This window comes from Glarea lozoyensis (genome assembly GCF_000409485.1).
Source record: "Glarea lozoyensis ATCC 20868 chromosome Unknown GLAREA4, whole genome shotgun sequence".
Classification (NCBI taxonomy): domain Eukaryota; kingdom Fungi; phylum Ascomycota; class Leotiomycetes; order Helotiales; family Helotiaceae; genus Glarea; species Glarea lozoyensis.
This window is the reverse complement of record NW_007360999.1, coordinates 865274-877360: the sequence shown is the minus strand read 5'-3', so window position 1 is coordinate 877360 and position 12087 is coordinate 865274. Positions and strand designations below refer to the sequence as shown.

At 48.5% G+C, this 12087-nt stretch overlaps 5 protein-coding genes across 5 annotated transcripts; 3 read left to right on the top strand and 2 right to left on the bottom strand.

Moving 5' to 3' along the window:
* Window positions 1–15: 15 nt before the first annotated feature.
* On the bottom strand, window positions 16–2625 carry GLAREA_09643 (Bromodomain-containing protein; the record flags this gene model as incomplete). The annotated part of the gene is made up of 3 exons (XM_008086239.1): window positions 16–74; window positions 134–416; window positions 463–2625. 3 exons carry the CDS (start codon window positions 2623–2625, stop codon window positions 16–18), a joined length of 2505 nt encoding a protein of 834 aa, XP_008084430.1.
* Window positions 2626–3196: 571 nt separating this feature from the next.
* GLAREA_09642 (uncharacterized protein) lies at window positions 3197–4396 on the top strand (the record flags this gene model as incomplete). Its single annotated transcript, XM_008086238.1, has 1 exon — window positions 3197–4396. One exon carries the CDS (start codon window positions 3197–3199, stop codon window positions 4394–4396), a length of 1200 nt encoding a protein of 399 aa, XP_008084429.1.
* Window positions 4397–5478: 1082 nt separating this feature from the next.
* Window positions 5479–6921, top strand: GLAREA_09641 (uncharacterized protein; the record flags this gene model as incomplete). Its single annotated transcript, XM_008086237.1, has 2 exons — window positions 5479–5811; window positions 5866–6921. The coding sequence occupies 2 exons, from the start codon at window positions 5479–5481 to the stop codon at window positions 6919–6921; spliced, it is 1389 nt and encodes a 462-aa protein (XP_008084428.1).
* A 341-nt stretch (window positions 6922–7262) lies between these two features.
* Window positions 7263–9860, bottom strand: GLAREA_09640 (uncharacterized protein; the record flags this gene model as incomplete). Its single annotated transcript, XM_008086236.1, has 5 exons — window positions 7263–7619; window positions 7677–7968; window positions 8164–8584; window positions 8633–9199; window positions 9452–9860. The coding sequence occupies 5 exons, from the start codon at window positions 9858–9860 to the stop codon at window positions 7263–7265; spliced, it is 2046 nt and encodes a 681-aa protein (XP_008084427.1).
* An 840-nt stretch (window positions 9861–10700) lies between these two features.
* GLAREA_09639 (Rhodanese/Cell cycle control phosphatase) lies at window positions 10701–11996 on the top strand (the record flags this gene model as incomplete). The annotated part of the gene is made up of 1 exon (XM_008086235.1): window positions 10701–11996. The coding sequence occupies one exon, from the start codon at window positions 10701–10703 to the stop codon at window positions 11994–11996; it is 1296 nt and encodes a 431-aa protein (XP_008084426.1).
* Window positions 11997–12087: the final 91 nt, after the last annotated feature.

Here is a 12087-nt window from a genome sequence, read left to right as displayed (position 1 = left end):
TGCAGCACGGCGCAATCATTCTTCTTCGGAATCTGATTCATCGCCACTCGATTCTGGCTCCTGCGTCTCAACAGCTAGAATGTGTCAGCGCTCAACACTTTTGCAGCAAACCTCATAGCACCAGGTGACTTACTTTGTAAGACAGGTTCTTGAGAGCCCGATCCTTGTCTATCGAATTGGCCCATTTTGTTTTTTAGAGCCTCAATCTTCGCTTCTTGCTCCCCTGCATTCATTGGCTTATTCTTTTTTTTGGGTGCAGGCTTAGCGAGAGTGCGAGGTGCCTCTTTTTCAGCAAACTGGGCTCGGACAGTGGCGTCAACTTCAGGAGCGTACTCCATGATCAAGTCATGAATTTTCCAGAGAATTGGGGCGCTGACGACGTCGATATCAAGCTCCAAAGTACCATCGTCACCAACCTGAAATACATTAGTTATGAGCCAGTAACAATGAAAGGATACTCACATCCACACCCATTTGATCTTGCTTGATCATTTCGAGGACGTGAGTTGAGATGTCGTCTGGCAACGAAGAAAGTCCATTGGATATTACCTCTTTTTCCACTGTTCCCATATACTTGGGCTTCTTTTGGTTCAGCTTTTTAAATTTGTTTACTGGCTTTGGTGTCTTTGCAACGGAAGACTTCTTTGGCTTTGGTGCTTTTGTTTTTTTGGGCTTTTTTGCTGCTGCTGCTGCCTCATCCGCCGCCTTCTTAACCATGGCGATAACTTGTTCCTGGAGATTGATCTCCGATTGATCTGCGTTCTTGTTCCTTAAAAGGGCGATAAGTTTGGACTGTTCATGAATCAATCGCGTTGCTGCCACACTTTGAAAAGGGGCAGTAGGGGCAGATTCATCTTGGTCAGCCTCCTCTTCGCTTTCTTCTTCGTCCGAATCGAGCTGCGGCGAGGGACTAGCCATAGGGGGGGAGTGCTCAGCAACCCATGATTGCTTCTTCTCCCACTCGTGATTGAACACATCAAGGAACCGCTTCCCCATTTCATTGACAGGATTGTTTGCGGGGTTGAATTTGAAACAGTTTGCAAAGATCAACCTAACGTCTCTCTCAAATTCCTTTGCACTAGGATAAACACCATTGCGGAGATTTGAGGTAACAGTTTGGAGGTCCATGGGGTTCTTAATTATTGTGAAGTAATTGGGTATGTTCAATGCAACCGGATCAACTGGCTCCAAGAACGGAAGGCTGTATGCAGAGTGTTTCGGCTTCTTCATCTCGTTCAAGACGTGTTCACAGAATCTTAGTTCTGTGGCGACCTTCTTGTTCTTGGGTTTAGCCGCTGAATAGGGAAGGTCTTTAGTCTTCGGAGGGTGAATCTCCCTTTTCGGTCGATCCCCTTTGGTGGAGTCACGGCGAATGATGGGTGACTGCGTGTTTGGATTCAAGGCAAATGTGGTTGCTGCTGGTCCGACCGGCTGCGCTGGGGATTGTCCTGAACCCTTAGATTGCCTCCTCGCCGTATTCGCTCGCGGTGCCATATCAGGCGCTGGTGTGGGCTTTTTGGGTGCCTTGCTTTTCTCCCTCTTGGGCGCGGCTGGCGTGGGAGGTGGAAGACGTCGAGCCTTCTCAAAAATCGAGTCGCGGAGTTCACGGGCCTGCTTTGAGACGCCGTGATCAGCTCCGTTGAAAGTACAGCAGTTGTTGTAAAGCAAATTTATGTCGGACTTGAACGCTTGCATGTTGAGATACTTCCTGTCCCTGAGTCGATTATCGATCAACGAAAGATCAACGGGATTTTCAATTTTAGCAGCGTATGAAGCACCGAGTTCCGGCCACAAGTCCGCAACGGATTTTCTGAAATTCTTCCCAGCCAACGTCTTAGTACTGTTCCGGATCACCTTTTGCAACTCCTTCACCTCGTGGTCAGTCAGAGCGTCAGATGTCCTTGCGTCGTCGCCATTCGGGTGTGGTGTAGTCGTCGATGCGCCTCGCTCTGAGCCATCAGCTTCTTCCGTTTTCGTGCGTTCTGCTAAGGGCTGGTTGTCATCGTCGCCATTCTGATGTGGTGAAGTCGTCGATGCGCCGCGCTCTGATCCATTGGCTGCTTCCATTTTTGCGGATTCTGCTGGAGGCTGACTATCCTCGTAGCCATTCTGATGTGGTACAGTGGTCGCGGTGTCCCCTTCTAGCGCATCATCTTCTTCTATCTTCGCCGGTTTGGTTGAAGGTGAGGGCTCGCTGTCGTCGGTGCCATTCTCGTGTGGTACAGTCGTCGCGGCGGCTTTCTCTGGCCCATCGGCTTCCTCCGTCTTCTTGCGTTTCGCTGAAGGCTGGCTCGCCTCGTCGTCGTCCTCTCGTTCACGAGCTATTTTTGGAGGCTGAGGTTCAGGTCCGGCTTCGTCGATGACATTGCCTTCCATTGGCGCGTCGCCAATTGGGTCTGTGACCATGGCTGCATCCAAAGGAAGGGCGTCCTGCTCCATCTCCATCGGCAGCTCCTGCGTGACAAGAGTTACCTCTACTTGCTGAAGTTGAGGCGCGGCTTCGTCGATGGAACTGGCTGCTATTGGCGCGTCGCCCGTCGAGTCTGGGACAACCACAGCAGCGTCCTCAGGACGTGCGATCTGGTCCGTCTCCATCGGCACTGGCGATGTCATATGCGCATCCATGTGCTTCGGTGGGAGGAGGACGTGGTGGTGGTGGAGGGGGGTGGGGGAGGAGGAGGAAGCTCGGGGCGAATGGGCTGCGATCGCGGATCACCTTGAGGAATTTTGAAGACGAGGAGCAATCTACTCTTTGTATCTGCGAAAACATGCGTGAGCACGCTTGACAAAAACAGTCAAGGGGCGCGGCCCTGAGCGACACGGGCCGCCCTGCTAGTGCAGCCAATCAACGGTGAGGACACGGGCCAGGAGCGCGGTCTTTAGTGGTGCTGGGGTGTGTGTAGCGGGCGACGGCGTGTCCGCCATCCTCGGTTCACCTTCAGCCTCGCAGCATCTACTAGCCACACCCGCTCTCCTCCCCGCTTCACCCTTCACAGCCCCTCGAAGTGGTAATCAAACGCACCTTGCTTTTGGCGCTAGGCCGTATCGTCTCTAGCGCGCTCACTTTTTTTTGCGAGTGAAGCGTTGAAAGGCTGCCCGCTGGAAAAGTTCTATCGCGAATCAACACCGCAAAAACAGTTCATATTCGGATGCGTCTGATATATGATTTGGTCAACCCCTCATACCACCAATAGATATGTCTACCAAGAGGAAACTCCCGCAGAAAATTGCTCAGCCGAAGGTGAATCAGAGTGCGAAACCCGCGGGGAAGGAGAGGCTTGACGATTCAAGAACGGTCGTGTCTGGTGGGGGAAATGCCCTGAAAGCCCGCACGAATGGCGCCCAGGATGTAGTCGAGATATCTAGCGACTCGAGCGACGAGGAGGACGAGGACGAGGACGAGGACGAAGGTGATTCTGCAGATGAGAGCAGCGACGAAAAGGCAATGAAGACGATACAAGGAAACGATGTGGTAATGAACGACGCCGACGTCCCAGTTCCCGAGGAGCCGGAAGAAACCGCCGAACCCAGTTTTGGAGAGCTTGTGAGGGCGAATGCATTGGAACCCATCGATGTTGCCGGCGCATTCGAAGAGCCTGGCGTGGTCGCGTACTCGAAAAATTCTCAGATACAACCTCCGTCGGGCACATCTTTAGGGACTGTTCTGACACAGTCCCTACGGACAAATGACACCTCTCTCCTAGAAACATGTCTCCAGACCCCAGATGTTCAGATCGTGCGCGCGACAATTCAGCGCTTAGAGTCACCTCTGGCCGGTATACTGCTACAGAAACTCGCCGAGAGACTACACAGACGGCCGGGTAGATCAGGCGAATTGATGGTATGGGTTCAATGGACGCTGGTCACCCACGGTGGATATCTTGCGACACAATCAGACTTGGTGAAGAAGCTTTCGGAACTAAACAAGGTCATTGATGAAAGGGCTAGGGGGTTACAACCTCTGCTATCGTTGAAAGGTAAATTGGACATGTTGGAAGCTCAGATCGAATTACGGAAGAGCATGCAAAATCAACGAACACGAATGGACGAAGACGAAAACGACGAAGCGGTCATTTACGTAGAAGGGCAAGAGAGTGAAGACGACGATAGCGATGTTAAGTCGCAGAAGGTTCTCAGGAATGGAGGACTCAAGGAATTTGCAGATGATGACAGCGAAATTTCAGAAGACATGCCTACCACCAATGGAGTTATTGCAGATTCGGATGACAACGAGAGTTCCGATGATGACAATCTCTTAGACGACGAGGCAGAGGAGACAGACAACGATTCTGGAGACGAAGACGAAGTAGATCACGAAGATTATGACTCTGAAGCTGAAGAGAGCGATGATGGAGACGCTGCACCTCCTTCAAAATTGCAACGAGTGCGGAAATAAGGGACTCATGTTTCCCTTTGTCTATTGTCTAATTGTCCCTGGTTGGTAGTGTTTGCTTTGGCGTTGCATGGTCATGGCGTTTTAAAAAGCTCGTGGGCGCTGTTGTATGTATGCGGTACCTCGAAATCGACTTTGAATCGAGTATAAATATAAAGATTTCTACGAGGCAAAGAAACTTGACTTCTGAAGCCTCAAATTCGGATAAGCAACGCAAAGCTCTTTGAGCATTTCATATTGAGATCTAGCTGTGAAGAGCAGAGCAAGCCATAATCTACCTATTTTCGCCTTGGGCAGAAAGCGCTTAAGAAATAAGCACCTATAAAATGTGCTTTTCATGGCAACAAGGCGACTGAAATGAAGAGTTATGACCGAGTAGTACAATTCCTTTTGAACGTATAACCACCTGTTTAGAAATTATCCCTTACGTTATTACCGATGTCAAACGAACCCAAGTCCATGCCATCATACAAAAGTGGTTCGGGCCGGCATGGCGTTGCCGAGTTCGTGGTTTGAAAGACTATGGGCAGTACCTTGAGATTACGGGCTGGCGTACCGAGGTACTGAGAATAAAGACATCCAATTTCAATGTTTCTCGAGACACCCAAAATACTAAAAATTCATTATATTCAACTCATTGGATAATTCACGAGTGCCCTTCAACTGTTTTTAAATAGAAGGAAGTATGCTCTTTGGTTGGATGTGTCTTGCCGAACTGCCAGTACACGCCTGAGGACGAGTACGCCGGCTCCACTGCTGACGACGCCAACCTTCAAAATCTGCTATGCTTCATAACCTTTAATTACATTCCTCTTTGTCCATCTGTTCTTTCTCAATTTCTTGTCACTTTACACATCTACACTGTTCTTCTTCATACCATTTCCGCATCTTCTAGTCATTGCAGCACAAGGCTGTAAGTGTGCCTCTGTTTTATTCGGCAATTGCGAAAGACGGGCGATCAGCAACGGCTCCCGCGACTTGGCAGCGACCACCAGTGGCCAAGCAGCTTCTTGGCAGACACAACGGGGACAATAGGGCTGTGGGAAAGATCCAGCCTTGCGGGAGAGACATTGAAGTCCTTCTGGATGTTATTTCGGAGCAATTTTTCGCTGCCGACGCCGAAACGACGACTGGGCGCTTCTATTTTCTTGTCTTTTCTCTCGCTGTCTTCCATTTACTATTTCCTTTGCGATCGCGCAAGTGTTGGCACACGCCTACAGAAAATAAGCGAGGCGACTGGCTTGGGAGGTTATACGGGGATATGGAAATGGGGTGATGGAGATGGCTTGGAGGTAGATGAAGAGGGCTCTGGGGAAGCCGTTAATCTGGTGGTTTTCGGAGACTCGTGGGTTGATGATACTCCTCAAAGCGGGCAGAGTGGTAGAGGGAAGAGCTGGGCAAGAGTCGTCTGTGAAGAGGTATTGATATCCTGCTGTCTAAGGATGTCTCTGCTTAGGTACTGACTCTCATAGATTCATTGCTCCTCATACACTAGCTTTGCTGCGACGCAGCCGAGCGATGCGTATCCGGCGAACCCTCCAACCGGTGTTATGGCATCAAATGCAGTATACCGCAAAGCATTGGAGCAATCTCGTAGCGGATCAATGACCAATCAGACAGATTTACTCCCCGATCTTGGAAGCCAGATCCAGTCGTTTATCGGTGGGAAGCAATCAGCTGTCCGCGATTCGAGAGAAACGATATTTGTCCTATCTCTGGGCTTCTGGGAGGTTTACCATTATGCTTCCATGGAATTCGAATTTGCGGAAAGCACAACTGACTCAGCGGTCGACGGGCTTTTCGATCAAATCGAACTTCTTTATCGTCATGCTGTAAATAACACGTCGACCACAGCTCAGCAGTTAGAGTCAAACAGCTCCACGCCAGCAAATGCTCCAGTCTTTCGGGTTATGATCCCAAAACTCATTGATCCATCGATAACTCCAGGGTGGCTCACACACCGGCCTGTACCGCTTAAACCAAGCAGTATCGCAGAACAGCAGAAAAATGCTGCGTATCTTACCAGTCGCTGGAATTTGAGAGTGGAAAACAAGATGATCCAGTGGATGAAGTCCAATTCCATCGAAAATGAGGCGCCCGAGACACCAGAAGGGAGTCCCGATGTGACGCAAGATCCAAGAGAAAGCCAATTTCTCGAAAAGGACTTCTACTACTACAACGTAGCACGGCAAGTCTTGGACATGATTGTTGAGCACCAACTTGAAAAAACCGGAATATCAGATGCTTCTGGACTCGGCAAGGGATCCTCGCCATTCAAACGTGTTCAAACTCCTTGTCTCAGCGAATCTCAACTGCACGAAGACTTGGGTGAAAATTTCGACGAATTAAACGGCTACCTTCTTTGCAAGACCCCTGACGAATATATGTTCTGGGATGCATTCAACATCGGGTCCGTGGCCAAGAGGTCCATCGGCTCGGGGGCAGCCACAATGATTTCAGGTGGCCATAGTCTCCGGGCCAGGCTCAGCAAAAGTTATAGCAATAATGATGCTGCTAATAATCCATGATGGGCTTAGCCCAGCGGACTATATATATTGCATGGCGTTAGGGAATTTGAGGCAATTCTTTTTGGCGTTCATGGGTTTATTGCGCAGGTGTTAGGTATTAGTGGGCCCAATGCTTCCCGCCGCCTGCGCATGAATAGCTTTGTCTTGATTTTAAGTCGGAACATCGTCTTCAACCACGATTATAGCAAGCCGTAGATCTTTGATAGAAATATCGAACAGGGAGCTTTACTTTTGAAGTCATATTTGCTCGCAAGCTTCGTCCTATGATAGACCGTCCCGAACTTCACCATCTGCTTTTGCTTGGAAGTGAAATTCTTTGGCAAACTATGTTCAGCCTCCTATCACAATCCTATCCAAGAGCCATGCGTCCAGTCAATGGTGTTGAGCCAATCGATGTCATTCAAGCTGTCGATTTCCAGTAGTGTAGGGTCGTACATTTGTGTATTATCCGTCGAGGGAGGTTCCTCCACCTGTGGCTCCAAGACATGGTCTAAAACATTTCGCACCACTTTCTTCAAGCGTCCTGCCAATCTATAATTGCCATCCGTTGGTCGAATCCATTCCAAGAAGCCAATGAAGAGGGTAAGCTTTTGGATGGCGTCGGATCGAGAGAACCCGCTGTGCGGTTGCGGAGTGGTCTGTTTCTTGAGAAGCTCAACACAAATGATCCCGGCGCAGGGGATACCGTAAAAAGTGATCTGTTAATCGAAAGTCAGTCCTCTCCTATGCTAGCTGTATCAAAACTTGAAGCTCACAATCCAGTCGAAGAGCCCTATATAACCAGATAGCTGATCCCGCATCATCCAGAACATCAAAGTTATCTCTAATGATTCCATCGCTGTACATAGTAGACTCTGCGTATTAGGGATCCCACGAGCCATGGCGACTCGTTCCAAAAGAAACCTGTTTTGCAAGAAGTCGAGCATTATCTTTGCTTGCGAATATTTTTCTCGGCCCGTGCTAGGTTTCGGGATTTTGTTCTCGGCGTAATAGACCAGCTGCTCTGGGAGGCTGTCCAAGACATCTTGGGATCTTCGATGTATTTCACTGTTGCAACGTCAGCTTGGGACAAGAATGCAGTGCGCTTCCAACATCAAAAATATCTACTTCGAGAATTGGTTCTCGGCCTTAAAGTCGTCGAGCGCGAGACATGAATGAAGGTTTATCAACCTCGCATCATCAAACAAAAAGACGGTGGGTTAAAGCCTAGGTAATTGACAATCGAAGGATCAGTAGACTTACGCGATGCGGTTTTCGGATATCAGGACGTTAACTCCCAGCGCTAGCTCCAAGATCTCCTCTCGAACAGCGGACAGCTGACAAATTGCTCGATGTACGCTAACGCTATGAATTTGTCGGTCAGTATTCCATCCATCTCTACTTAGAGTATTTATTGAAGCATGTAGCTCATGTCGGGGTGAGAAGAGTTGTTCATCAGACAGATCCAGACATGGTTTCACATCGCAATAGAGGCGACTAAGCATCGGTGGCGTACCATCCATGCAGGCAGCCGTTTTGTCTAAGTAATATATAGTGGAGAATACTCTTCTCCTGTACTCTGAGGCTGTTGTAAACGAGGACAGTGTATGGTCCGGCAGCCTATGAAGGCCTGCCGTAATCGCTGAGGTGACCATGTCCCCACGACGGTGACCTATAGCATAGCCTTAAATCCATTAATTGCGTATATAGTGCATTGAAACGAACCACTTACTATCATCACCAAGCACAGAACTCTCGAGAACCAGTATTCGATAAGTGAGGGCCGCAACAAGCTCATTGACAGTCTCTGACATATGACACATTTTCCGGCATACATCAGCACACTCCGTCATTCTCCAAGCAGTCTCTCTTCTGTTTCTTCCACAGTTATCCTCAACCTCAAATAAAGGATCCCAGTCTTGCAAGGACAGATAGGTTCGACCAAAGAAACAAAACAGGAGTCCCATCATCTCAAGTCGAATATTAGAGCCCATGAATGTGTCAAGCCACTCTAACCCATCCTCGGAAGATGTTGTCAGGGGACACTCTTCGTTTTTGAATAAGACATCGGCTATAACTGCTAAATTATCGCCTGACAGAGGCGTGACAAGCTCGGCTCCAAATGTTGTCCACAACGTTTCAAGACAGTGTTTTACCATGACTGGGCTGATAACCAGGTCGTGTATCTCGCTAGACTTGTTCAACAATGCTTCACAAACCTCCCTAGAAGGTATGTTCCACAGGGCCTTAACAACCTCTTTCCTCCGAACGTCAGGGGCGTTGGGCCTATATCGTCCAACTAAAGCAAAATATCAGCATTTGCTAGTCATGACTCATCATTTCCAAAGAACACGATCTGTGAGGCAGAAGACCCGACCAGGGCGATGCCATGATTTTGGGAGAATGGTACCCGACACACCGATATGCAATAATATCTATCTACACTTCTTAAGTCTCCAAAGACATTTTGTAACTTAGACTGGCGACGCGCCGAGGGACAGACTTAATTTGGCACAACAAACGGTTGCAACCAAAAAGAGAGAGCACTTACGGAGAGGCTGTCCCAGTACCCACGCACCGGGATGCTTTCGAAATCCGTCTCCAATCTTCAGTACCTCGTTGCTATCTTTGTTCTCGTCCTCGGCAAAAATTGTCGAGAAGTTCGTGGGGCCATGATACCGTGCTGACTGCGGATAGACCGCTGTCTTCCAGTGATCAACGTGTGGAAGCTTCGGGGCAATGTAATCTCTGAATTGGTGGTGTGTTTGCTGGAGGCTGCTAAATTCGTAGGACCGATTTCTCTCAAAAGGTCTTGCTATTGTTTCGATTGGAGGTAGTCGCTGCTGAATGGGTCCATAGGACGGGACTGCTGGTTCGGAAACCGGGGCCGAAGAAGCAAAAGAACTTGTCTCTACGGAACGGGGTACAGTTGGCGATCTTGGAGGTCGAGCTTTAGTCATTGGAGCAGGGTGATAAATACATTTGATAGTAGTCTTCCGCCTGACACATCGTCCGCAGAATGGAGACCCGTGATCACATGCGAGTTTGCCCTTGGTTTGCCGTTAGCTTAGTACATGTATACAGTAGGCCAAATAATCGACTCAGATAAAATATGTTGATGGTAAAATCTGATAGTACATGCATACATATATATGTATGTATAGCATTTTTAGTAGGCTTGAAATCATGGATAAATGATAAATCTTGGTCTTTAGATGTTTGTAAGTTTATCGCCACCAGTTTGGGCGACGATTCTATAACACTTATTACGCCAAGGTCGCATTCTTGATAGATCTATGACACAGGGAAAAGAATCTCTTTACCTTCCTACAAGGCTCGCACGCCTGTTGCTTACCGTTGCGGCGATATCCAGTTCCCATCGCCGCCTGTGGCATCATGCATAGCTCGATTTGGGTTTCTCCCGAACAATTCGATTGTGAGTAAACAATAACACCATGAAAATGCGGGTATAATGAAATAACAAAAGGGTGTAAGGCTAAACGAGATCCGGTTCGAAGTGCAGTGGGTTTTGTTGTTGATTGTAGGTGACATTGATGTACCGAAGTTCATTCGGATGTATATTTATGATGACCTCCGAGATGCCGCCGATATTTAACCGGGCATGAGCCGAGTATCCTTCTCTCCTAACTGTCGCCGATGAAAATATACCTACGTCTAGGCAGGTATGATAAAACTACACTTCGAGTATATACGAAGACACAAACTCAATTATACGTACTCTGCCACAATCTCGGTAAAGGTCATCTCCTTCACAGACTGTCGCTCCTTTGTGTCACACCATGGAATCACAGTGTACTTTTGATCCCACACCTAACCCCGTGTCGTTCGTTTGTAGCTGCTCAGCATTGTCGGATCCCCAAGGCGGACTCGTGCTACTCTTTTATAGGTATTATGCTGCTCCGCCATCTCTGTCAGATCAACCGTCAGAATACAACAATGAGTCACTTGCAAAATTCCATGAGACTTTGACGGAGAAGCTTGGGCTTGGCGGCAAGATCCGAATCGGTACAGAGGGATTCAATATTACCGTGGGCGGCACGAGAGATAACATTGAAGCATATATGCGTCTATGCCTTTCTCACTGGTCTTTTCAAGGCCTGGAAATCTGCACCCCAGAACAAAAGTCGTCGTTCTTCAAACCGTCAGAAGGTGGTTGCGCATGTGCTTTTGGGGGTCCACCGGCGAACATCCGTATTGCCGCTGAAATCACACCAATGGGCGTTACAAACTATTGTCCCGAAAATTGGTATGGAATCGATGTTTTGAGTCCGGCAGAGTTCCATCAGAAATGTCACACAAATCCAGAGGTAATGCTACTGGATGTCAGAAATCATTATGAATCTCGGATCGGATATTTCATCAATCCGAAAACAGGAGAGCCAGCCCTGAGACCACCCATCCGAAGGTTCTCCCAATGGCCCCAATACGTTCGGAAGTATATGAGCCATGGTGATCAGACCGAACAAACCTCAGCCGATGGTAAAGAGTACTTGACTTATTGCACTGGCGGTATACGCTGCGAAAAGGGAGCCAGATATCTTCAAGAAAGGTTACGGCACCCTGGTGACAGAGTTGCAACGCTAGAGGGCGGGATTACTGCTTACCTTGCATGGATGGAGAAGGAGGTCAATCAAGGGAGAATGAAGTACGAGGAATCTCTGTTCAAAGGAAAAAACTATGTATTCGATGCCAGAGGGTCAATCGGTGATGGATTAGAGCCCGTCTCAACGTGTCACGAATGTGGGCTCGTGGCGGATAGCCTGAGTAAATGTCGCTCCAAAGGCTGTCATCTAATACTCGTCATTTGCCCGGATTGTAAGATAACGGCAAATGTACGATGTTGTCAGAGCTGCCTTGAGATGGACGTAGAGGTTCAAGGCATTCAGTCGGGTCCAAGAAGTATATGTGCATGCGAGAGACAGCGTGAAGGCTTGCTTTGGGGCGAGGGCTCAAGGAAGCTTCCCAAGTCGAAAAAAGTCAAGAAGAAAGGAAACCTCCAAGCCGGCGGATCGCGGTTCCTCGAAGTACAAGTCGCAAGTGTTAATGTCCCGATACCACAATTAGCATCGCCATAACCTTATTAAATTGGGAAAAGACGCAGCCTTGGGTAATGAGGTTTAGAACACAGATCGGAGTATAAGTAGCTTATGGCAAGCAACAAGCTGC